At 39.2% G+C, this 24,725-nt stretch overlaps 1 protein-coding gene across 1 annotated transcript; it reads left to right on the top strand.

The window, feature by feature from the left end:
• The first annotated feature begins 1,647 nt into the window (after window positions 1–1,647).
• LOC145056953 (Lung seven transmembrane receptor family protein) lies at window positions 1,648–3,357 on the top strand. Its single transcript, XM_079004695.1, has one exon. It carries the CDS (start codon window positions 1,838–1,840, stop codon window positions 3,146–3,148), a length of 1,311 nt encoding a protein of 436 aa, XP_078860821.1. The 5' UTR covers window positions 1,648–1,837; the 3' UTR covers window positions 3,149–3,357.
• Window positions 3,358–24,725: the final 21,368 nt, after the last annotated feature.

Genomic DNA, 24,725 nt, shown 5'->3' with positions numbered 1-24,725 from the left:
AAACATACTTCAAGTTCTTTTTGGTAATATTCATTAAGGGGCTTGTAATCTTTGAGAAATTCTCAATGAATGGCAACCTACCAATCCAAGAAAACTTATCAGCTCTATGTGGACTCTTTGGTGATTCTCACTTCATAATAACTTCAATCTTTGATAAATCTACCTTTATTCCATATTTATTTACTACATGACCAAGAAATTGTACCTTTTCTATCAAAAACTCGCATTTTAAGAATTTTGCATACAATCTCTCTTTCTTAAACGTTCCAGGTGCTAGTCTCAAGTGTTATTTATATTATTCCGTCAACTTCGAGTAAATAAGAATATTATCAATGAGTACTATCACAAATTTATCAAGATGTGGCTTACAAACCTTATTTATAAGGTCCATAAAATTTGTGGGCGTGCTAGTTTAGCCAAAAAGTATCACGAAAAACTCGAAATGTCTATATCTAGGTCGGAAGTTCGTCTTATCCACGTCTGCATCTCCTACTATCATCTGGTGATAACCGGATCAAAGATATATCTTTGCGAAATAAATTGCTCCTTGCAATTTATCAAAGATGTCTTTAATCATGGGTAAATAATACGTATTCTTAACGGTCACTTAATTGAGATCACGGTAATTGATACACATTTTCATCGATCTATCTTTCTTCTTCACAAACAAGATAAGGGCTCTCCAAGGTGAAGTGTACGGTTACACAAAGCAATTGTCTAACAACTCTTGTAATTGTGTCAACAATTCCTTCAATTTTGTAGGTTCTAAGCAGTACGATGCTTTTGCAATTGGTGCGGTTCTCAATACCAAATTTATGCGAAATTCCACTTGATAATCCGATGGAAGTCCGGGAATATCATTGGGGAAATTCAAGAAAATCCTTGACATCGTCAAAGTCTTTTGTGAGTTTATTCTCTTTGACTGTATCCATAATGTATGCCAATAGACTTGGCATTATTTATTCAAACACTTTCACGCCTTCATTACATTTATGACACTTGTAGCAACTCTTAGTTTGTCTCCTTAAATAGGAAAAAATAAAACGGATCAGAGTAATACTCTAAATCTAACCAATGCAGATAAGAGGTGAAACAGGTCTCCACAATGGAAGTTTAGCGGTTGATGAGTGAAATTTTACACATAAGGGGTAAGGTTCAAGCCTTGACACACCCAAAATATTGTTAGTGTTCCACGATTGACCTCTAATATAAACATTAAGACGAATTGACATGGAGCATTAAAATAATATGATTTACCACTCTCTTTTAAAATGTGAAGCAAAGAACCTCTTAATTTTTTTTATAATCTTCATAGTTGGTCTCTATAATTACTTATTTTACAAAATAACAAAAAAGGTAAAATAGAGGTATTTTGAACATTTTATTGATACTTAACCTCTTACTTCTAATCGAGTTACACAATAAAACGAAATTTGATTTGGATACAATAAAGACAATCCATATAGTATTTGACCAAACGTTATTCTTAAATTAAATCATTATTTAAAAAAAAAAAACCATAAGTCCCCATCATAAAATTTTGTATTTTTTTAAATAGTTAAATTACTTTTTAGGTGTTGTAAGACAAAATTTTCAAATACTAACCTCTATTTTTAATGATAATGTATCCATATTTCCTTTCCTTTGTACGTTTCCTTTCACGACACGCACGCGGCTACACCCACCGACGCTCTCAGATCCCAAACCAAATCCTCATTAATATATATACTTGTTAAACCGTCGTAATCCCAATTTCAACTCCGATTATATCAAACAAAGGAAGAATCACAACTACAACTGTCACAGATCTGAGCATTTCGATTCAGATCTCCGATCAATGGCTTCCGGTTCTTCCTCCTCTTTCCTCCTCCTCATCCTCGTCGCCTTCATCTCCATCGCCACCGCCGAAATTCGTTTCACCGAGATCCGATCGGACCCCCGACCAATCATCCCCTTCGATGAATTCGGTTTCACTCACAATGGCAGACTCGAACTCAACGTTTCCAAACTATCGTTCTCCACAGCAGACCCTGACCTCTCCAAATTAGGTTTTTTTCTCTGCACGCGTGATTCATGGCTTCAGGTTCTCCAACAGATCGAAGACGCGGAGATAGCGTGTGCGCTTCAATCCAATATTATTAAAGAAGTTTACAATTTGAATTCGATAGCGAAAGATGCGAAAGGTTTTGATCATTATTATCTCCAATCGGATGCCGATCAGTATACTCTTGTGTTTGCTAACTGTCTTCCTCAGCTTAAGATCTCAATGGACGTCCGATCTGCTATGTACAATCTCGATGGCAAGTCCAACACTCGCGATTACCTTTCTGCTGGAATTACCGTTCTCCCAAGGGTTTATTTCTTGTTCTCCCTCATTTACATTACTATGGCAGCAGCTTGGGTTTACTTTCTGTACAAAAAACGTCTTACTGTGTTCGGAATCCATTTCTTTATGCTTGCTGTTGTGGTCCTGAAAGCATTAAACTTGGTATGTGAAGCCGAAGATAAATCCTATATCAAGCGTACTGGTAGCGCCCATGGATGGGATGTTCTGTTCTACATTTTCAGCTTCCTGAAAGGAATCACATTGTTCACATTAATTGTGTTAATTGGAACTGGATGGTCCTTCCTGAAACCCTATCTCCAAGACAAAGAAAAGAAGGTGTTAATGATTGTGATCCCACTTCAAGTCGTCGCCAACATCGCTCAAGTCGTGATCGATGAATCAGGGCCATATGGACAAGATTGGGTGACATGGAAGCAGGTCTTTCTACTAGTCGATGTTGTCTGTTGTTGTGCTGTTCTATTCCCCATTGTATGGTCAATCAAGAACTTAAGAGAAGCAGCTAGAACAGATGGAAAAGCAGCTGTTAATCTGATGAAATTGACCCTCTTCAGACAATATTATGTTGTGGTTATCTGCTACATTTACTTCACAAGAGTTGTGGTGTATGCATTGGAGACTATCACTTCGTATAAGTATTTGTGGACTAGTGTAGTAGCTGCTGAGTTAGCCACTCTTGCTTTTTACGTTTTCACTGGGTACAATTTCAAACCAGAAGCTCATAATCCTTACTTTGCTGTTGATGATGATGATGAAGAAGCTGCATCAGAGCAATTGAAACTTGAAGATGAATTTGAACTTTGATCTGCCTTTCTTCTTCTTCTTCTTCTTCTTCCAGGTTTGTTTAGGAATGTCGAATACAAATGTTGAAATCTGTTTCTATACTATTACAATTTACAACTATTCTTGGTGTATGATGATGTATCTGATACAATGATACAGTTTTGTAAGTAGTCTTTATTTGTCATGTTCTTTGTTCTATTCATAATACATCACTCGTTATTGTTTTGTGACGTTGTATATGTGTTGAGGTGAATCCTGATTTTGAGAAATAGAGAGATATGGTCAAAGGGTAATATTGTCTTATTTTTTTATCGTTATGAATAGAAGAATAAAAAGAAAGAAAAATATATGGGAATGCTTGTTTTCATCTTCAATGACAATTTCATTTGTTGGAGAACGAAAACTAATCTCATTGGTTAATCAATGTCAATGACACAATCTTATTTTTGTATTAAAAATAGTTTTTACTCAACAAAACTTTGTCGATTTAGTGTATGAAAAAGAGGTAACAAAGTTGTTTACAAATTACAAACGTACAAATATAAAATGACTAAAAAGTATACATGAAGAACAGTTGGTTTACCCTAAGTCATCAACCATAAAAAAAAAAGTTCAAAAATTTAATAAGAGGTTTAGTATTTGATAGATAAATTTCAACTTTTGAAAGCTAAAATGGTTTCGATCCAAGAACTAATTACTATATTTTTATATTTGAAAAAAGTGTTTTTCTACTAGGTATTTGAAGTATAAAAGATCCGGTTTATAACTAAATTCTTTAAATCATTAGACAAAGATTTCGATCACATATAGTCCGGTCGGAAAAGTGAATTTTTAAAACATGATTTACCTGAATTTAAGAAGAGTGTTTTAGTATTAGTCGATTATCCCTAAAAACAATAAAATTTAGGAATACGTTCGCTTAATAAAATAAGAACAATGTTATAACTTAGATCATTTGACAAGGAAAACAAATGGTCTAAAAGCCTAAGAGCGTTACCAACACTTTTCGGAGTAACTTACATGAATAGTCATTGTGTTTTGGGGTGACTTGTGTCTTTTGTCCATATCTTTTTTTTATAGGGCTTAGGTATTTTTGGTTATTTAATTTTTTGTTTTGTGTTCATTTGGTTATTTAATTCTTTTTAAGTTTTAAAAAGTCATCAAACTTTTGGCTTTATGTTCATTTAGTCATTTAACTTTTGTTTTGGCCACTTAACTTTTGGATTTGTGCTTATTTAGTTACATAACTTTTAAAATTGTGTTTATTTAGTCATTAAACTTTTAAAAAATTTTAAAACTTTAACAATTAAATAAACACAATTTTAAAAATTAGGTGACTAAACGAGCACAAATCCAAAAGTTAAGTGACCAAACCAAAATTTAAATAATTAAATGAACATAAAACCAAAAGTTTGATGACCTTTTAAAATTTAAAAAGTGTTAAGTGACCAAACGAAAAAAACCAAAAATTAAAGGAATAAAATTAACCTAAAATTTTTTTTTTATTCATTTGGACCGACCCTATGGTATAATTTTTTATTCATTCTAACCCTATGGTATAATTTTGTTACATTATTGTCCCTTACAAATTTAAAAAGCATGGTATACCTTTCATTGTTCTATTTATTGTTTTTTAGTTTTGTAATATGATTAATGTGAATCGAGATCTTACAGACTACTCATGAGGATCGTGATGATTTGTGGTGGTATGATAGTTGCACCTAGATAGAGACAACTATTTACCGTTTTGATGTATTGTTTTTTTTTTTTTTTTTTTTTTTTTTATTTAAAATCTAGACAAAACTTCAAAAATGGTCCCTATGGTTTTCGACAATATCAAGTTTGGTCCCTAATTTACAAAAACCTCACGGATCGTCCCTGTGTTTTAAAACTTTTAACATTTGGTCATTTCGGCTAACTCCGTTACCATTTAGCCGTTAAGTCAGGGGCACTTTTGTCATTTCACTACACAAGGACCATTTATGAGGTATTTAATTACTTTTTTTTAAATAAATAAATAAATAATATTTAATATGCAAGGGGTCCCACTCCCCTCTCTTTTCTCTCTCTCTCTCTCTCTCTCTCACTTACGATTCCACAAAGTAGCACCACCTTCTGCCATAAAACCATCACTGCCATCACCTCCTTTCCCATCGGAAATCACAACCCAGCCACCCATCTTCCAGCCCGTTTGATCACTCAAACCCACCGTCAAATACCACCACTTACTGCCTTCCGTTCACGTTTTTCTACTGCCCTTCCCCTTTTCCTTCACTACTGAGAAACACCACCACCCCCAAGGGTGGTGTTGCTGTTGTTGTAACTCAAACACCTCATCGAGTGTGGCCTGTTCGAATTGAGAGCTAATCTTCTTCTCCAGGTGTGAAATTATACACTTTCAGTTTTGTGAAGGAACATTTCTTTCAGGTGTTTCATCGAACACCTGGAGTGCATTGTTCTCCTCCTTCATTTTCTGATTTATTTAGTAAGAGTTATCACCATTGGAAGCATACAATTCCAATTTTCTGTCCAGAGACATCCAATTCAGCAAATAGATGAACATGTATAGAGATGGGAATAAGAAATTAAGGAGTTGGAATTAAAATAAGGGAAAATTATAAGAGACTTGGATACAGGCATGAGGAATCGTAGGTGCTCTGCTTATCCATTATCATTCCCTTCACCTGATCCCACTCCTCACATTCTTGTGCTTCTTAGTCCTCTACCAATCCTCCCAAGATCCTTCCAGAAAAGATAATTTTGCATTGTAAATCGATTGAAGCAGTAGAAGGTGGTGGTGGCAGCTGAAATCATGGTGGCAGCAAAAAATGGCGGCTGTAGTGGTGGCCGGAGGTTGCTCTGGTTGCCTTTCTTGCTTCCTTCTTGCTTCTGCTCAGCGGGGATGACGAGAGGGAAGAGCGATGGATGATGTCAGATGGTACATGGTCAGAGTAGGGGTGTTCTAACAGTCACTGCGGTGGCGGTGGTGAAGTGAGTTTTGCCAATGGTGGGTGGCAGCTCTACTACCTGGTTATTTTGGCATCCGGCGGTTCACGACGAGAAGGAAGGGGAAGGCTGCAATGTTGATGGCAGTAGAGGTGGGTTAATATGGTTCTTTATTATTTTGGCTGGGAGAGAGAGAGAGAGAGGGAGAGAGAGAGAGAGAGGGTGTGGGACCCCTTGCACATTAAATATTATTTATTTAAAAAAGGTAATTGAATACCTTATAAATGGTCCCTGTGTAGTGAAATGACAAAAATGTCCCTGACTTAACGGCTAAATGGTAACAGAGTTAGCCGAAAGGACCAAATGTTAAAAGTTTTGAAACCACAGGGACGATCCGTGAGGTTTTTGTAAATTAGGGACCAAACTTGATATTTTCGAAAACCATAGGGACCATTTTTGAAGTTCTGTCTAAAATCTATCTTTGTAACTAATTTGTTTCCTTGGTGAATGATAAATAAGTTATTTATATGATATTTAAATTTAAAAAGATAAAGATTTAATTACTAAGGGTTTTTTTTATATCAATCGTAGGATGTTGCTGACTATGCCCTTGACTAACTTTGAGCTTAGACTTAGACTTAGTCTTAAGGTTCTATTTAGTCATACTTAATGATTTAGATTTTGTTGTTTCTATTAGGAACATAGATTCAGTGCGTATATGTGTATGTCCAACATGCTCGCAACCATTGTATCTTACTTGTATTGGACCTTCACATTAGGATATGATACCGTTATGGTTTCATGGAATTGCAGCTTGTCACTTGTCCATCAACGATGGTAATACAACCATGGCTTCCGTCGGTGGTTACTATTTAGTAGGAACTAACACAAGATGCATCACCTCCTTAATCACCTCCTTATATGTTGTTTGATATGTTTCCATTGTGAAATATCCTTGCACCTATTTATCGCACATGCTATACTAGTCAATTTCTATTTCCCACATGTATAAGTACTATCTTGTAAGCGAACTATACCGTATTTCATTTGGTCAACCAGTTGATTTATGTTTTCATCCATCTGGTATACTCGCAAAGTTATGAATTTGTGAATCCTCATATCGATAACATCATCAACATAAGGTGTAACATATTTTTCAACTTACGATGCACATAAATACTAGTATATTGTCATGTAAAGTAACATAAGGTAAAACAAAGTCATATTAATGTAGGTTTTTTTAAATACCTACAAAATTACGTCAATGAAACCACCATTGTTGCATTTTTTCTCGAAAAAAAAGTCAATCAACATTGTTATTGATACTTTTCATATGTCTTTTTGTAATGCATTGATGGACTCAATACTATTTGATGTCATTATATTATGACGAACCCTAGGGAAATACACCCTTGCATAATTATGGTGACTAATTTTTTCTATCTGTGTACGAAAATCATCAGTACGTGCATGTCATAGTCTAGCCAATGTATCTTTAAAATCGGTGTTAAATGTGACTTGAGCATTTAGAGCATTCGTATGGAGAATTTGAGTTCAATCGACCACTTGGAACTCAGTGGAGAACTTGGGGTTCATGGAGCATGTAACAAAGGAATGAATCATATGAGAAAAGGATGGATCTCCTGATAAAGGAATAGATCAAGTGACAAAGGAACGGTTCTTCTAAAAGGATGTATGGAGCACCTAGAAGTTGAATGCAGCATCCTGGTGCATGGATGTACCATCTGTGATCAAGATGCACCATCTTATGCTTGGATGCGCCACTTAGAAGTCCAGGTGTGCCACTAATGAAAAGTGATATTCCACGAAGTGACTTGATGTGCCACGAAGTGAATTGATATTCTACCAAGTGACAGGATATGCCACAAAGTGATATGATATGCCACCAAGTGACAGGATATGCCACCAAGTGACATGATATGCCATTCATGAGGTGGATGCGCCATTGTAGAGAGGATGTGCAAACTTCGAGTGCATATATGCCACCTTGGAAGAGGATGCGCCAACCTTAGAGAGTATGCGTCATCCCTTGATCAAGATACGCCATCCACATGCCTAATGCACCATCTTGATGTAACGACCCAAAAATCAAGGGTAAAAATTTCATTTTTATTATAGTCAAATACAATTGTTACATAATCCAACCATTCAAAAACATTGCTTAATTAAAACATTTATCAGAGTTACTTCCCAAAATCACATAATACGGAAAACACAGGTGTGTGCGCTACGATCAAGCCAGGCCCTTCCTTTCTAAACCGATGATACCTAAAACCATAAACAAAACTGTAAGCACGAAGCTTAGTGACTTTACTAGATCATACCCCACACAATCCACATAACTACATAATCCATATTAGCAATATCAGCTACATAAACCATATCAATCACATAAGCCATAAATATAAACATATAGGGATGTCGTGGTCTCCTCCTAAGGTCTAACTCCAGGATGCCATGGGCTCCTCCACATGGTCTTACACCTAGGTGACATGGGCTCCCCTATGGTCTTTAGTTGGAAAGCCATGGGCTCCCCCACATGGTCTGACATCCGAGTGTCATGGGCTCCCCCATGGTCTTTACCTGGAATGTCATGGGATCCCCCACATGGTCTAACATCCGAGTGTCATGATCTCCCCCTATGTTTTTTACCTGAAAATCCATGGGCTCCCCAAATGGTCTTACATCCAAGCGCTACGGGCTCCCCTGGGGTCTTCCATGTAAGTATCACAAAGACAACTAGCATATCACATAACATATAACCAACTAGTATACCACATATTACTACATCAACTAATGTACCACATATCACAAAATTGGACGGCCTTGGTGCCTTTGACCCATTGGTATAGTGAGGAGACTCACCTCGAATGCAGAAGCTTCCCGAATGACATCCTTAGTTGCTGCCCCGCCGACTTCCTGAGCTGTCAATACCAATCAGTATACCCAATTAGCAATTGAGTTCCATACTATAATCCTTAATCCATACATGGGATAAAATGACCATTCTACCCCTGGCTCAATATGATCCAAAACTGAGGCCCAAGCCCAAAACAAAAGCCCAACACTATAATGTCCATTATAATCCATCATGGGCCCAAATTTCCAAATTGGGCCCCAACCCCTTACGGGCCTTACTCTAATCCCATAATCTCCTTTATTATAATTTGGTTTACTCCAAGCACCCCTTAGGACTAACTTGCCTATATTCAAAGGTCAAAGTCAAAGTCAACAGTCAAGGTCAACAACCCATGTTGACCCAACTCGTCGAGTGCATCTAGCAACTCATCGGATTCCTTCAATGTTCAGAAAATCGGGAAAGACCCTAGCCAACTCGCCAAGTTATCTCCTCGGCTTGCCGAGTTTTCTTAGTATCCAGAAAGTGGGAAAACCCGACCCAACTTGACAAGTTTCCCTCGAGTTACCAGGGCAACTCATCGAGTTTCCCCTGTCTCAACATATTCAGCCCCTTTCAAGTCGAATCTAAGGCCCCAAACTACATATCCAACCCCCTAGGGTTAAGATACCACGTAAAGTTGCTAAATTTACATCCATGCAAGGCATCAAAGGCTAAAAACACTTAATTAAAGCTTTTCAAGGGACTTAGAGCATGAAGGAGGGCCAAGACTTGATAAAGTTGGCAACTTTAAGTCCCCAAAGGCCTTGAGATGTCCAGATCTAAAGCCATATCTTCATATCATGTTCAAAACCAAGAATGGTACCAAAATAGGCTAATAATGGCCATAAAAATTCATAGAAGAAGATCAAAGAAATGGAAGGTCAAGGTTTCAACATTATACCTTAAAATGGTTGCCACAGCCGAGTAAACACCGGATCTACAACCTCTCCCTTCAGCTATGCACCAACCACTTCAAGCTTCTTCACATAAACACCAAAAAGGAACTCCTTAAGCCCTCACACACTCAACATGGGAGATGAGACATGATTTAAGGTTTTATATGGGAAAAAAGGGTGATAAGGGAGGCTACAAGTGAGGCTTAATGCCTTTAAATAGGGTACAAACCCTGAAAATTAGGGTTTTCCTTTCCAGTGTCTACTCGTCGAGTTGGGGCCTTCCAACTCGTCGAGTAGGCCCTTCGTTCTGCGTCCAAGATGATCTCTATTCGACGAGTTGGAACTCCCCAACTCGTCGAGTTCCCGCCCAAATGTCTATAAATGCTAAAAACTGAATAACACATAAACCAAGTGTTATAAATCTCCCCTACTTGAACTAGACTTCGTCCTCGAAGTCTGCTGTTGCACATGGTCTGATTAATGCTTCCTTATCTCCTCCTCCGGCCGCTGCTCAAGAGCTGTGCCCGCGACTTCCATTACCTACTATGACCCGACTGATGATTCTCATTGAGCCTTCACTAATCTTTCTACCCTACTTCCTCATGACCTGCATTTTCTGTACGACAACTAGCATTAACTTTCTCCCATGATTCAGATGCTCCTTTGCCCGGATATTGACTATAAGGAGGTCCAGTAGAGTCGTCGTCCAAACACTTCCGTGGCTGACACATAGTATCCAATATCAATCAGTCTGAGCTTCAGCAAGAGTCCTACACGATGCATCGCCTTGCCTAATCGGGCCAAATTCTGACCGAATCACCGTACTTGGCCTTCAGCCCCGCTTCCCAAACCGGGTATCACCCCTCAAGTCGAAGCCCTGAGAGTACTTCAACCCCGATAAAACTTGGGTATCCAACTCTTACCAATAATTGGCAAACCATTCTGAACCCAACGAATACCGACACCTGACGTCCCGAGAGACACCGCCGTCACCCCGATCATTCAATGGCCTTTCAAAAGGCAACAGGACCCAAACACACCAAACTCTCTCCGATCCTAATTATCTCGGTGTTACCAACTGAATGAATTCACTTACCATAACCGTATGTTGAACACCTACATTTGGAATACCGGATTCCTGTCCGGTTGCTGAGGTAACTAACAACCTCACACTTGCCCCACGCGACCTTCGAAAGAGACCTCGTCTAGCAATAATTGTCCTAGCTATACGGCCACTCATGGCTCCATCAATATTTCTGATACATCCAATCATAATAGCTTGACGACTTGTCGCCACCGAATCTAATACGAAAAGTGACTACTACCAGAACCATTGTAGTCTTACATCGCAGCTGTTCTCCATCGACCCATCTTTTCCTCACTTCAAATACGATGTGGCTCTTTCACAGATAAGGCTAAACCAAGACACATCACAATAACTTGGGATACTGTCAACTAAGTCCACCCATTACCCTTGGACCTCAAAATTGTCTCCCTTGGCATATAGATACCCCAAATCTCATCTCACTAAAACGAAATCCTGTACTGAACACGCGTGAACTCCGATTCAGGATCTTTCCCAAAACGAATCGATATTCCGCTCCTACCTCAAGATCCATGAATCTACATTTTTGTAATGCACCATAACTTCCAACATCCCTTACTTGAACGATAAATAAATACCCTTAGCCGATTCCTTGAGACTACCAGTCTCGCACTTGGTCCAACCACCAGGTTCCCAAGAGATCAAATATCAGGACTACCCAATAGTAGCCCTACCGTGTCACGTACTAATTATCCACATGATCCTGCAACTCAAGATCCAAACCCTTGACGCAACAGTCTCTACCAGTTCCGTCATGAATTCCCATAACCATTTGGGATCACCCACGACTAACTAATCGAACAAACACCTCCATTCCTGATTCTAAATAAGTTGTGGCCTCCCCACAACCTTGCAAGCTAGCCTACCCTAGCCCAAATCATCTGAAAGAATCCGTGTATGCTTCGACTATCCCGAAGTCTGACGACACTTCCTACCCTATTCGGCTGTTAGTGAATGTTACGACTCCCTGCAGTCTTACATCACTATCCATACTATTTGGCTGCTAGTGAATGCTACGGCTCCCCCAGAGTCTTACATCACTTCCTACATTATCTGACTGCTAGTGAATGCTACGGCTCCCCCGTAGTCTTACAACACTTTCACCCCAACTGACTACTAGTGAATGTTACGGCTCCCCTATAGTCTTACAATACATTCACCCTAGCACAACCGCAACCCAATGCCTTACCTATAATTTATTAATTCGAAACGCACACAAAGTCGAGCACACACTCGACTGAACCCCCATATTGAACTCAATTCATGACTGGAACCCCAACCTGCTTCCCCAAATTCTGCTATCGAGCACCAAGAAGACACGATTCACATGCCGGGGAGTTTTACCGAACTCCAAACTCAGACAACCCTCAAACCAAACAACCACTTGGGCTGCCTTCCTCCCTGACGAGGATGCGAAACTTATCCTAGTTTCAAAACAGCTCCTACTTCTGTATCCCGGGACGATTCTCCCCCACTTTGAATCGACTAAATTCTTAAAGTACACGAGAATTGAAGGATTCCCAATCCTTCTTACCTTACAACGATCGGCCCGCTGACTACTAACGCTTAACCTTGCTAGTGATCTATTACTAGCAAACTCAAAAGACCGCACACTCACTGAAGACTAGATAAACAATTGTCGAATGCCAGCAACACTAATAATCCCAAATGCCTTAAAATGATACTACACTCAAATCTTGAAATCCAAATGACAGATTCTTAGACCAAAACCTCAACAATAGACCACTTCCCTTGGCGACCCCAAAAGACAATCTGAGCACAATAACTGAAACCACCAAATCCTGACGATAGTGGATAACCACTCTGCTGAACCCTGACCACGGACCTTCCCAAATAATACCCCTAAACTGATCTCACCCTTGATCCAAGTTAACATTGAACACTTCAAACCAACAAAAAGGAAAATGACCTCCCACTAACCTCTAATAATCCACGGCATGTAAATGACATATGACTTCACTTGACGATATAACCCAAACACAAGCAGGGAAGCAAACTCAGAGCTACACTTACCCAAACCCTTGGAACGAAAAATTCCATCATGCAGTTTCCCTCAAGAGCCGCACCGAATCCGGACCTACTGGCCTCTCAAAAGTTGTTCCAAAATCATGGGTCTCTTCTCGGGACCCTCCAATATATGCACTTGATCTGGTACCCTTTTCCCAATGTGCTCCAAATCAGTCTCCTGCTCTTGGGCTCTAGAAATCATATCATTCAGGGTCTTGCATCCTGACACACTCACCAGCTCAATCGTTTATGGCTGAACTGTAGTAGGTGAAGCAATCTCTACCCTAAACCGGGCTACAAATTTCTCCCAAGATATAGGCTCCAATCCCGAAAGTGCAATAGATCGTACAATCAATCCTTACCACCTGATACAAGAGATCCAAGGTGAACTCAAAACCCTGGCGATCCTTCCACTAAATGGCTCACCATCGGAGCCGGGACCGAACCCTGGTCCTTGCTTATGTGTGCTCATCCTCATTTGACAAAGCAACTATCCCTACTATCAGAGCATAACCAAGAACTCTCCTTCCCATAAGCTTTTTAGATTCTCCAAAACTCTCACCGATTCGTGTATGGATCCTATGCTTTTAGTAGTATGGGCCCAATACTACCTCTTATACCTTCCTCGACAATCCTCCCGAATCCTCTAAGTCACCTACTCCACTGATGCACCAAATATCCGCTAAACAACAACATAATACCCACCAAAGCAACTCCTAGGCTCTCCCTAGGTTCCTAAACTCACCGAACCGCCCCACTGACTCAATGGAGCAAACCCTAGGCTTTCCTAGGTTCCAAACCTTGCCCTACCATCAGCTGGTGAAGAACTCCTAATGATGCCAGACATCCACCTCTTGAATATCGTCATATTCACTTAGTAGTTGACTCCCATCATTCAAGAGTTCCACAATGCACAAAGCAAGCAACATTCATGCAGTAGCACTCCAATCCAAAGAACTATCATAGAACATTCATGTAACACCCGCATTTCTAGGCTAGGCATTTGTTGGGTCTAGAGTGTTGCGTCATATGGGCTTAATGTTAATATTTTAATTACCTGGTCTGGGCCTGTCCAAACGTGGTTTAAGCATTAGGGTTAGCTTATATATTATGCATGCATGTATAGCTTTAAGGTTAACGTTCTCATTAATAGATTTTGCATTGTAACCCTAAGCACACCTCTACAGTCGAAGTTCTTCATCGATCTCTTCTGAGGTGTGAGATATTAATCATTCGACATCTTTTGATCCATTCTTGTGTTCTTTGATTACTTAATTCTTGTTTATCTGTTTAGAATCTATCGATCTAATAGCACAATAATCACATCAATTGGTATCAGAGCAGGAGACTATGTAATATATACGCATCTCTACTGTGTGAAGAATCCATTAGGGTTTCCGCTTTTATCGAATATATAGAAGTCGTCTTCTTCTTGTCGACGGTGTATCTGGTGTTCGTTAAAACCCTAGTTTCAACTTTACAAGTCTGATTCAAGCAAATTAAAAGAAGAAGTTGTTCATCATGTCTCACGACGATTCTCAAGTCAATCCAATGAACATCTCCAACAGTATAGGATCCACTACGAGGGTTCCGATTCTCTATACTTAAGATTATGAAGTATGGACGCATCACTTCGAAGACTACGTCGTTGGATCTAAAGACAATGGCTATTTTATCTGGGAAGCAATAACATTGGGTTCGTTTGTTCACTCTGGAACGAACAGAACGATCAAGACTCAAAAAGAGTATAACCAACTCTTGGTGGACGTAGAGAAGATCCCTCGAGATGAAAAAGACACGGTGTTATGCAACGTTAAAGCCATGAGAATGATCAGATTTGCTTTGCAAGCCGATACTTTCCGTTTAGTAAATTTATGCACTACAGCTATAGAAATATGGGATAGGTTGAAAGAATTATATTCAACTGATGAGGATCTAGAGCACTCGATCCAAACCCTATTGCTCTCTGAGTTCGGTGCTTTTGAACAAAAACCTGAAGAGAAACTCATTCAGATATTTGATCGTTTCAACCATCTGCTTAGCAAGATGATGAAGCATGGTATTGAAAGGAAGGTGATCGAAAAAAAGGTCACATTCATGAATGGCTTAAGACCAGAATGGATGGTAGTGGTCTCGACTATGAAGGCACATGAGTAATTTAAGTCTTACTCGCTGGCAAAACTAATGGGTATACTCAAATATCATGAAAGCGTGGTGACTAAGGACGCGAAGGTAGTTTTGGGTGTAGGTTCTCTGGCCCTTGTTTCTAAGAGCAAGAGTGTGGCAGACGAAGAGGAAGAATCTGATATGTCAGAGTGCGATCTGACTCATGAAGAATATGCAATGATGGTTACAAACCCAAAGAAGTTTGCTCATAAGAAGTTCCCTGTCAACAAGAATAGAAACTGGAAGGGAAGCTATAGCTCTGAAAAGGCGAAAGTGGAGAGCAAGAACACTACTCAGAAGGACAATGAGAAGAAGGAGAGCAAGCTTGTGGGAGATTCAGGATATGATTGCAACTACTGTCACGACAAGAACCACTTTGCTAAGGATTGCATGCTGAGAATGATGTCTGAGAAAAAGGATGATGAAGATGACGAAGCTTACCACATGCGAAAGTTGGAGGAGATAAAGAATAAGAAAGCAACTAATGTTTCTATGAATTCTTTAATTGTGCAGGAACATGTTATTGATGATGAGTTTGGTGGAGTAGAAGTCTGGTCTACAGACTCTGAAGATGAAGAGGTACGCAGACCCTCGCATGGAAGAGCTTATGTGGCGAGAGAAGGAGTTACTGAGTCTTCTGGGAGATGCTTAATGGTGACAGCTGGAGTGTCACAAACTAGAGGATATACAACCGAAGGTGAGCATGAGGAAGCGAAGCTTAAGGAAGACAAATGTTTCGCTACCAAGCCTGTGAGTGAAAAGATCAGCGATTGCGATCAGTTGATCAAGAAGGTACAATCTATCCTAGAATCACTTAAAATACCAGTAACAAACTACGAAAAAAGAATTAAATGAATTAAAATTCAATTTTTCTAACTTAAGTAGCAGTCTTATGCAAACTCGCTTAGCAAATTCTAACCTAACTGACGAACTCAGCAGGGAGTCCTCCAAGAGTGAGGAGAGAAGGATATGGATACAACAGAAGGAGTCAGAGTTAGTTAGGTCTAGGGATGAACTTATTTATGTGCAACGAGACAATTTGAAGTTTTTAAAACAAAGAAACGTTTTCAGTTTGATTGCTAAACGCTTATATACTAATATCACCCAGTTGCATCTAGATTGTGAGATAGGTAAAAAGATTCATAAAATGATTTCCTTTCCTTGAATTTAAGGAAGATGAAGTCATTGCTGAATGTGAATCTATAATGTCCTCATATGAGATTTCAATGACCTACAAATACGGACTAGACAAAATTGAGGCTTTTATTGAGTCCAAAGAGCATAAATGTATGTTAAACAATTTGTTGGACGATAATGATAAATTAAAAATCAAAACCGAGACCATGCAGAAGTTTGACTCATCCAATGCCAAATTAAGTTCAGAAAATAAAATGAATTTAGAAGCCACTTCTGAATTTGATGAGGAAAGTGAAATGAGCGAAATTTCAGTAGAGGACAGGATTGACTGTTCAGAATTTCTCAAGAGCGAATCCGAAACAGCAAAATCGCTTGTATTTGAAAATTTCGTTGAGTTCGCTCACATTTCCAAGGATAAGTCCAAGTTCCTCAAAGAAAAGGCGGTAGTTTATCAAAAGGTGCAAACAGTGCCGAACCAAGTATATGTTGTTGAAGGAATAACTAAGAAACAAACGACAGAGTTGACCTCCTTGGTTGATAAAGATAATGCTGAAGGTTGTGACAAATACTTCTGGTCTACACCCATAGATAATGCAGAGGAAACGGTTGGCCTATCGGAGCGAACCTCATGGAGAGTCAAGGGTAGATACGTGGCTGAACCCATCAACAGACCTTCAAGTTTTGATTAGCCAATTTGAAGCGGCACGAAAGAGATACTAAACGAAACAATGAAAGCATCCAACATATCTTCAACAACATCCAAAGAACATGAGGAGAACCCAAAACCAAGAGTGAATATTCATAAATCTCAAGTGTAACTTGCTGAACAGAAACGCCAGAGGAACAAAAGATACATGAAGAACCTCAATGTGAAAAAACAGTTTTGGCAGTCCCAAAAGTCTAATTATGTTCACTCTAAAAAGGCGCCCAATACCAAAGAAAATGACAAATCATGGGACAAATCTCCTTCATGCAATCATTGCCACACATGTAGTCAGACGAGCCGAAAAGGAAGTTTCAGTCCCAACTCTTACTACGCCAAGAACCGAAAGTCAAGTTTCGGTCCTAAATCCCATTATCCTCACTCGCAACCAAAACCAAACCCGATGAAGGATATCAAAGGAAAGGGAAAGATCATCTCCAATAATGAAGCTCAAGTTAATAAAAAGTCAGCTAACCTTAGGGCTCCAAAGAAAAACTCAATTGAAAAACCAACTAACAATAACACACCCCAATTGAAGCAATATAAAAATAAAATCAAAGTTTACACCATCAAACGAAAAGATGAAACCGCAATAATAAAAATAACATATTTGGTTGATCTTTCTGTTGCAATTCCCTATTCTGTAAAAGACTCACCAAGGCCCAAGAGACTTTGGGTTCCTAAATCTGCTTAATTTTGCAGGTTATCAGTGACAAGCAGTTTTACAATGAATGGTATATTGACAGTGGCTACTCTCATCACATGACAGGAAGGAGGGAAGAGCTTAGGGAGTTTCGATCCCTTAAGGATGGTGGATGTGTAAAATATGGAAACAACTCATATGGCACGATCAAAGGATATGGGATGATTACAAACGGTGAATTTTCGATTCGTAAAGTAGCTTACGTGGAAGGATTGCAACATAATCTAATCGGCGTCTCTCAACTAGTTATGGGAATTGGATTAAAGGTTTCGTTAGATGACGAGGGTTCAGAGATCATTAAGAAGAAAACTAAGAAAGTTCTGTTGAAATCCATGCGCAAAGGTGAGATGTATCCTCTGAATCTCAACCCAATAAGAGGAAAGCTAGCTGTATGCCTGCTGACAAAGGCGAACTCAGATGAAATTTGGTTGTGGCACCGAAGACTCTCGCACCTGAATTTCAAAGATATTAATAAACAGGTGCTTGGGGATCACGTGTATGGACTTCCTGTTCTCAAATTTGACAAGGAACATCTGTGTGCAGCATGCAAGATGGACAAGCAAAGCCGAAAGAGTCACCCTTCTCGTATCAATACAAAGATCATCGAACCTCTTGAACTACTGCACATCGACCTATGTGGCCCTTCGGCTATCGAAAGCATCGGTGGTAATAAGTTTATACTTGTAATTGTAGATGATTTTTCACACTTCACCTGGGTTTTCTTTCTTAAACAGAAATCAGAGGCGACTCCCAAGCTGAAGGTTTTTATCAAGCAAGTGGAATTGCAGCTGCGAAAGGTGGTAAGAAACATAAGAAGCGATAATGGTCTAGAGTTCAAAAATAAAGACTTTGAAGAGTTTCTAACTGAAAAGGGAGTAACGCACAACTTCTTTGCTCCTTACACTCCACAACAGAATGGGATTGTTGAAAGGCGAAACCGTTCATTGTGTGAAGCCGCCCGAACCATGCTGAGTTTCACTTCTCTTCCACTATACTTCTGGGATGATGCTATAGCTACTGCTTGTTATACACAAAACCGGTCCTTCCTCAACAAGAGATATTCCATCACTCCATACGAGATTTTGAATAATTGCAAGCCCAATGTAAAGTTTTTCCATGTGTTCGGTTCAAGATGCTTTATTTTCAAATCCATAGGGAACCGAAACAAGTTTGATGTAAAGGCAGATGAAGGGATCTTTCTTGGCTATTCGCTTACTTCAAAGGCATATAGGGTTCTGAATAAACGCGCTAGGGAAATTGAAGAAACCTACTATGTAAATTTTGATGATAATTACATGAAGAAGATTGAAGCAAGCGAAGGTCCAACAGAGGAAATATTTCTGGAATCAGGTCAAGTATCTATTCCCATTTCCAATCAGTTTGAGGAGTACATGCTGCTCTTTGATGAACCAGAGAAGGCGATCCACTCAGAAGCAAAAGCAGCAGATAACAATATAGATACCTTGAAGAAGATCATCGACGAAGCTACTAAAGACATGGGAAGCAAACCTCAACATCCAACCGAGAAGCAGATTCAAAGCGAACCTCCTACATCAGGTGATCATCCAGCTTCCAATGACCCTCCAAGAGAAAGCTCTATACTCTAGAGGGAGGGTTCGTCTACACCAAAAACAACCAAATTGCCTTACTAGGGGGTGAATCCATCACAAAACCCAACCCATGAAGGTGTATTCGAGGGGGAGAATCCATATTCTGACATGGGATACGCTTCACTACTTGAGGGGGAGAATGAGAATACAAATAACGAAGGAGATGAATCAAAACTTGAAGAAGAAGTAAACGCTAAGTTGGATCTTGCCTATGATCCAAATTACCCTCCTCTCATAAAATGGACAAAGGATCATCCTAAAACTTGAATCATTGGTGAATCATCTGAAGGAGTTCTCACACACTCTCAACTGAAGGCGAAGCAAGTTGCTTTATTCTCTCAAGTAGGATTCTGCATATTTAATTCATTTGTCTCCAAAATTGAACTGAAAACGGTAAATGCTGCTCTTGATCACTCTGATTAGGTGCAAGCTATGCAAGACGACCTCCATGAGTTCGAAATAAATCGTGTTTGGAGGTTGATTCCCACAACAAAGGATGTATCTGTAGTCGGTTTTAAATGGGTTTTTAGAAATAAGTTAGATAAAGAAGGCAACGTAATTCGCAACAAAGTGAGGCTCGTGGTGAAAAGATATTGTCAGGAAGAAGGAATAGATTATGAAGAGACCTTCGCTCCTGTAGAAAGGTTGGAATCAATGAGAATCTTTCTGGCATATGGTGCACATAAAAACTTCGAAGTTTTCCAAATGGATGTAAAATGTGCTTTCTTGATTGGAGAACTAGAAGAAACGGTATATGTTGAACAACCACCCAGATTTGTGAACGAGAAGTATCCTGATTACTGCTACATACTGGATAAAGCAGTCTATGGTTTGAAGCAAGCCCCGAGAGCCTGGTATGAAACTCTAACACGTTTTCTCAAAATGTCAAAATTCAAACAAGGTTCGGTTGACCCAACCTTCTTTCGCAAAAAAGAGGGTGAACACTTAATGATAGTTCAGATTTATGTCGATGACATCATCTTCGGCTCCACGAATCCTAGCTTAACAGTTGAATTCAGGAAGTTGATGGAGACTAAATTTGAGATGAGCACAATGGGTCCGATTAACTTTTTCCTTGGATTGAATATAAGACAGGGACCAGATGGAATCTTCATTATTTAGGAAGCTTACACGAAGACTCTGTTGGCGAAGTTAGGCATGCCGGGAGATTCCAAAGTAAAGGTTCCAATGGCATTTGGCACGAAGCTGAATCCATCTCTTGAGAAACCGGCTGTGGATGTGACTCTCTATCATCAAATGATAGGGTCACTAATGTATCTAATGGCTAGTAGACCGGACATAATGTTTTCTGTCTGTTATTGTGCCAGGTTTCAAGCTAACCCAAGAGAACCTCATATGGTTGCAATGAAAAACATCTTCCAATATTTGAAGCGAACCTCATATCTCGGTCTCTGGTATCCTCCTAAACCCGGTTTCTTTGTTCAAGCCTTTTCTGACGCTGATCTTGGTGTGTGTGGATTAGACTGAAAGAACACAACCGGTGGGTGCCAATTTCTCGATGGTAAACTAGTCAAATGGCAATCAAAGAAACAAATGTGTGTGTCTCTTTCCACAGCCGAAGCTGAGTACATCGTTGCAACATTCTGTACATCACAAGTCATATAGATACAAAGCCAACTTAGAGACTATGGCTTATGCATGAAGAATATTCCTCTCTACTGTGACTCAGAAAGTGCGATTCGAATATGTCACAATCCAGTGCAACACTCGAAGACTAAACATATTGTAGTAAGATACCACTTCATAAAGGACCATGTGGAAGATGGTAGCGTTGAAGTTCATTTCGTTCGGTCCTCAGATCAACTGGCTGACATCTTCACTAAGGCCCTACCAGAAGCGAGCTTTAGTAAAATTCTACAAGGCTTGGGAATGATGGAAGTTGAGTCGGTATTGAAACCCCTTCCGTTTCACTAAAAATTGGAGAACCGAAATATAGCGAACGCTCGGTCTATTTCGGTTCCGGAATTTCCGGGGACTGAAATGAACCGAACGCTCAGCCCATTTCGCTTCATCTTTATGAAGTTTGGTTTCGGTTGTATGTTTTGTATATCTTGTCTATCTTTTTGCTTACTTTTTATTTCTCTTTTATTTTCATTCCAAAAACTCCAAAAATAGTTTATTTTCTGTTATTATTTTTTTTCAGAAATTCCAAGAACTCCAAAAATAGTTTATTATCTGTTTTTATTATTCTTTTTCAGAAAAATTCAAAACTTCAAAAATATTTTCTTTTGTGTTTCGTTTCGCTTTTTTTGGGTTTGACGATCACAGATGCTATGTCAATTCCAATTGGAGTTGGGGCAGGTATAACACTCTTATCTTTGTACTAGTTAAGTGTTCCTAAAAGCATGCTGTTGTATGTAGACCGAAGCCTCCTATACTCTAAGTGAAGCCTTAATGATTCGATCGACACCTGTCGTTTCTTCCCAATTAGGCTGCTAAATTCACTCAAGTCACGAGCTACCTTACTCTTCTCACAGTGAGTTAAGAGTTTTTTGCTTTGTCATTCTTAATTAGCAGGGGTACTTTCAACTCTTTAACCACCTCATTTTTCTCCATCACGTTTCGCTCCACAATCGTAACCCTTAAGACTCTCAGCAATTACCATTGAGGTTTATGGTTACACAACATCTGTGTTGATGATCTTAGATATGTTCACCGCGTGCTGAGTGAGACCCAAAATCCAGCACCTTGAATGAATTGACTGTGAACGCTAAAATGTTCAAGCTATATCTTGTACCTCAAGAAATCTCCTTTTAATTTTTGCGTGATCTTTATGACATTGTCTATCATCAAGACGTTTCTTCCCATAAGATCCAGTTTCAGTTTTGTTTTTGAGATTTCTTATTATTATCTAATCACAAAATATATTCTTCAGCATACTTGTTCAACAGACCACATCGATCTCACAAGTACTTCATCCTACTTTCGGTCTTATTTTAAGTATCGAAGTTCGGTTGAAGATAAACCACCCACTAAAGCCTATACTTGAAAAGATGCCTTTCAATGTTTCCTAACAAACATTTTATCATATTTCATGGGAAACCACACAGACACTTCTCAGTCTCCCTTGACTTTGAAGTAAGAGATTCGTGCCCGGGATCATTCTTTTCATGTCATCAAAGACATCACTTATCTCCCACACACATCTTGCTTTATTTCTTTTTCTTTGGCACACTCTTGCACGAAGATCTTTATGATTTTCCAAACTCTTGATTGTGGTACTAATGGCACTATTCAGATTTATGATTTTGTTTCTAACATATATGGTAGTTCACTTTCTTATGGAGGAGCCACGGTTGATTAACATCAAGAGAACGGATGAGTCTCGCTTGTAGCTGCTTGTACTTGACTTTGAAGCATTTTCAAAATTGAAGAGACGGTAATTGGATAAGAATTCCACATGACTCATAGGATAAGAATTTGTATTGGGCGCGTGAATTTGAAACGGTTCCTAAACCCACGCCTGCTAACGTATACCTAGGGAAACCAAGCTGTCAACTCGCGCTTTTTTAGGTGCCGTTTCAGAGATCGTATCATTATCACAGTGGATACTTTCTCTCTCTCCTGGCAATGGTATAAAAGGGGGGTTTTTACACCTACTGTACCTCCTTACGTTCTTCAACCTCTCTCTCAAATACAATAGGCGATTTACAACTATTCATCTTCTTCTTCACAACAACAATGGCGGAATCATCCTCTCTTCTAGATCAAACAGCTTCATCATCTTTGCTTACGATAAAACCCAATCAGAATCTGGTCATTCAACTTAATCCTTTCCTTTATTATTCGTACATGCTTCACATTGTAGAGTGTCTCAAGTATTCTCCATTGGTGATTGCTCTCACGCACGTCGAATCAGTTCCCATGTCCCTTCTATCACATGTCTATTCCACTGCTTCCTACGACAAACAAAAGGAACGAAGCTTCTTCAAAATCTTTAATCACAAGTCATCTGTATCCAAAGCACGCTTCTGTTCACTACTAGGGCTTGCTGTAAATGCTTCTGTCATCTTTCCGGATTTCATCACAACAACTTAGTTGTTTTCGATGTTCTATGACATGGGATACACAGATGTTCTTACCACGGTGACGAAATTCAAGAAGTCATGTTTACCACCTCAATGGAATGGTCTGTTCACACTTATCTACAAGGGGTTAGCAGAAAGGGTTACAGGGTCGGATGGGGCGAGTAAAGGTTTCATGACCATTCTTTATGGTCTCTACAATGGAATCCATTTGGATTATGGTTCATTAATCTAGTCTCAACTAGTGCAGAGCCTCAACTCCTCATCCAAACATTCTGAGATTTCATGCGGTCGTTTCTGGACATTAGTCACTCGTAGAGCCATTGAGACTTTTCAGATTCTTGTCATGGTGGATGCTCTGCTGTCTTGTGTTGCTACTTTTCACACGATCAAAATTATTTTTTTTTGACCCTACAAAGTTCATGTATAAATAGGCCCTTAGGGTTCAAGAAATCAGCCACTCCATGTTTGAGGAAACCCTAGAGCTGATTTCTCACCTCTCTCCTTCTCTCAAATCATCTTCTTGCTAGTTGGTGTTTGTAAGCCATTAGAGGAGTGACATTTGTGACTCTAAGCTCCAAGAAGAAGAAGGTTTCAAGCAAATAACTCAAGATATTATTCTAGATCTGTTTTCATATGATTTTGATTGTTAGTTTACATTAGATCTAGCCATGAAAGTCTTGGATATATTGCATGTTCAATTAGAGAAACCTAGATCCAAGCTATAGGGTTGTATGTGCACATAGGGAAAGTTCTTATGTCCAAAACCCATCAGCTACTGCTCCGGTGACAAAACACCATTTGAAGTGTCTTAATGATAAGCTTGACAAATTGCTTGCTTTTCCGGAAACTTATTCAAATGTGGTTTTAAAAGCTTTTCTTGACACTGCTCTTCAACAATATACAGATTCAATCGACAAATCTACAAAGGCTGTGGATGCTTCCACATCTTCCTGCAAGAAAGCAACAACCAAAGTGACAAATCTTGTTCATTATTCAAAGATCTTCTTGGAATCATTCAAAGGCTATGCAGACTCCAATGCTGCAAAGGTTAATACTTCTGTTGATTCTCTCTCCAAGTCCCTTCAAGAAGAGAAAGCAAAGTTTGATTCTGTTCGAACTGCATTCCAAGCTGATCACACTTCTCTTCTCACTTCGGTCAACTCTCGCCTTGATAAGCTTCAGGCTGACCTAGCCATGGAAAACAAGATTATGGATGAACTTTCTCGAAAGTCTACAAAAGTTGAAGTCCAGTCTGCTCATCTTACTCAAGCCTAGAAGAAGATTGCATCACTCAAGACTGAGCGGGCAATTCTTAAAAGTAGTGATGAGGATTTT

This window comes from Lactuca serriola, chromosome 6 (assembly GCF_051521515.1).
Source record: "Lactuca serriola cultivar US96UC23 chromosome 6, Lser_US96UC23_V15, whole genome shotgun sequence".
Lineage (NCBI taxonomy): Eukaryota > Viridiplantae > Streptophyta > Magnoliopsida > Asterales > Asteraceae > Lactuca > Lactuca serriola.
Note: the sequence above shows the minus strand (reverse complement) of the source record. Positions and strands in the feature narration are given on the sequence as shown.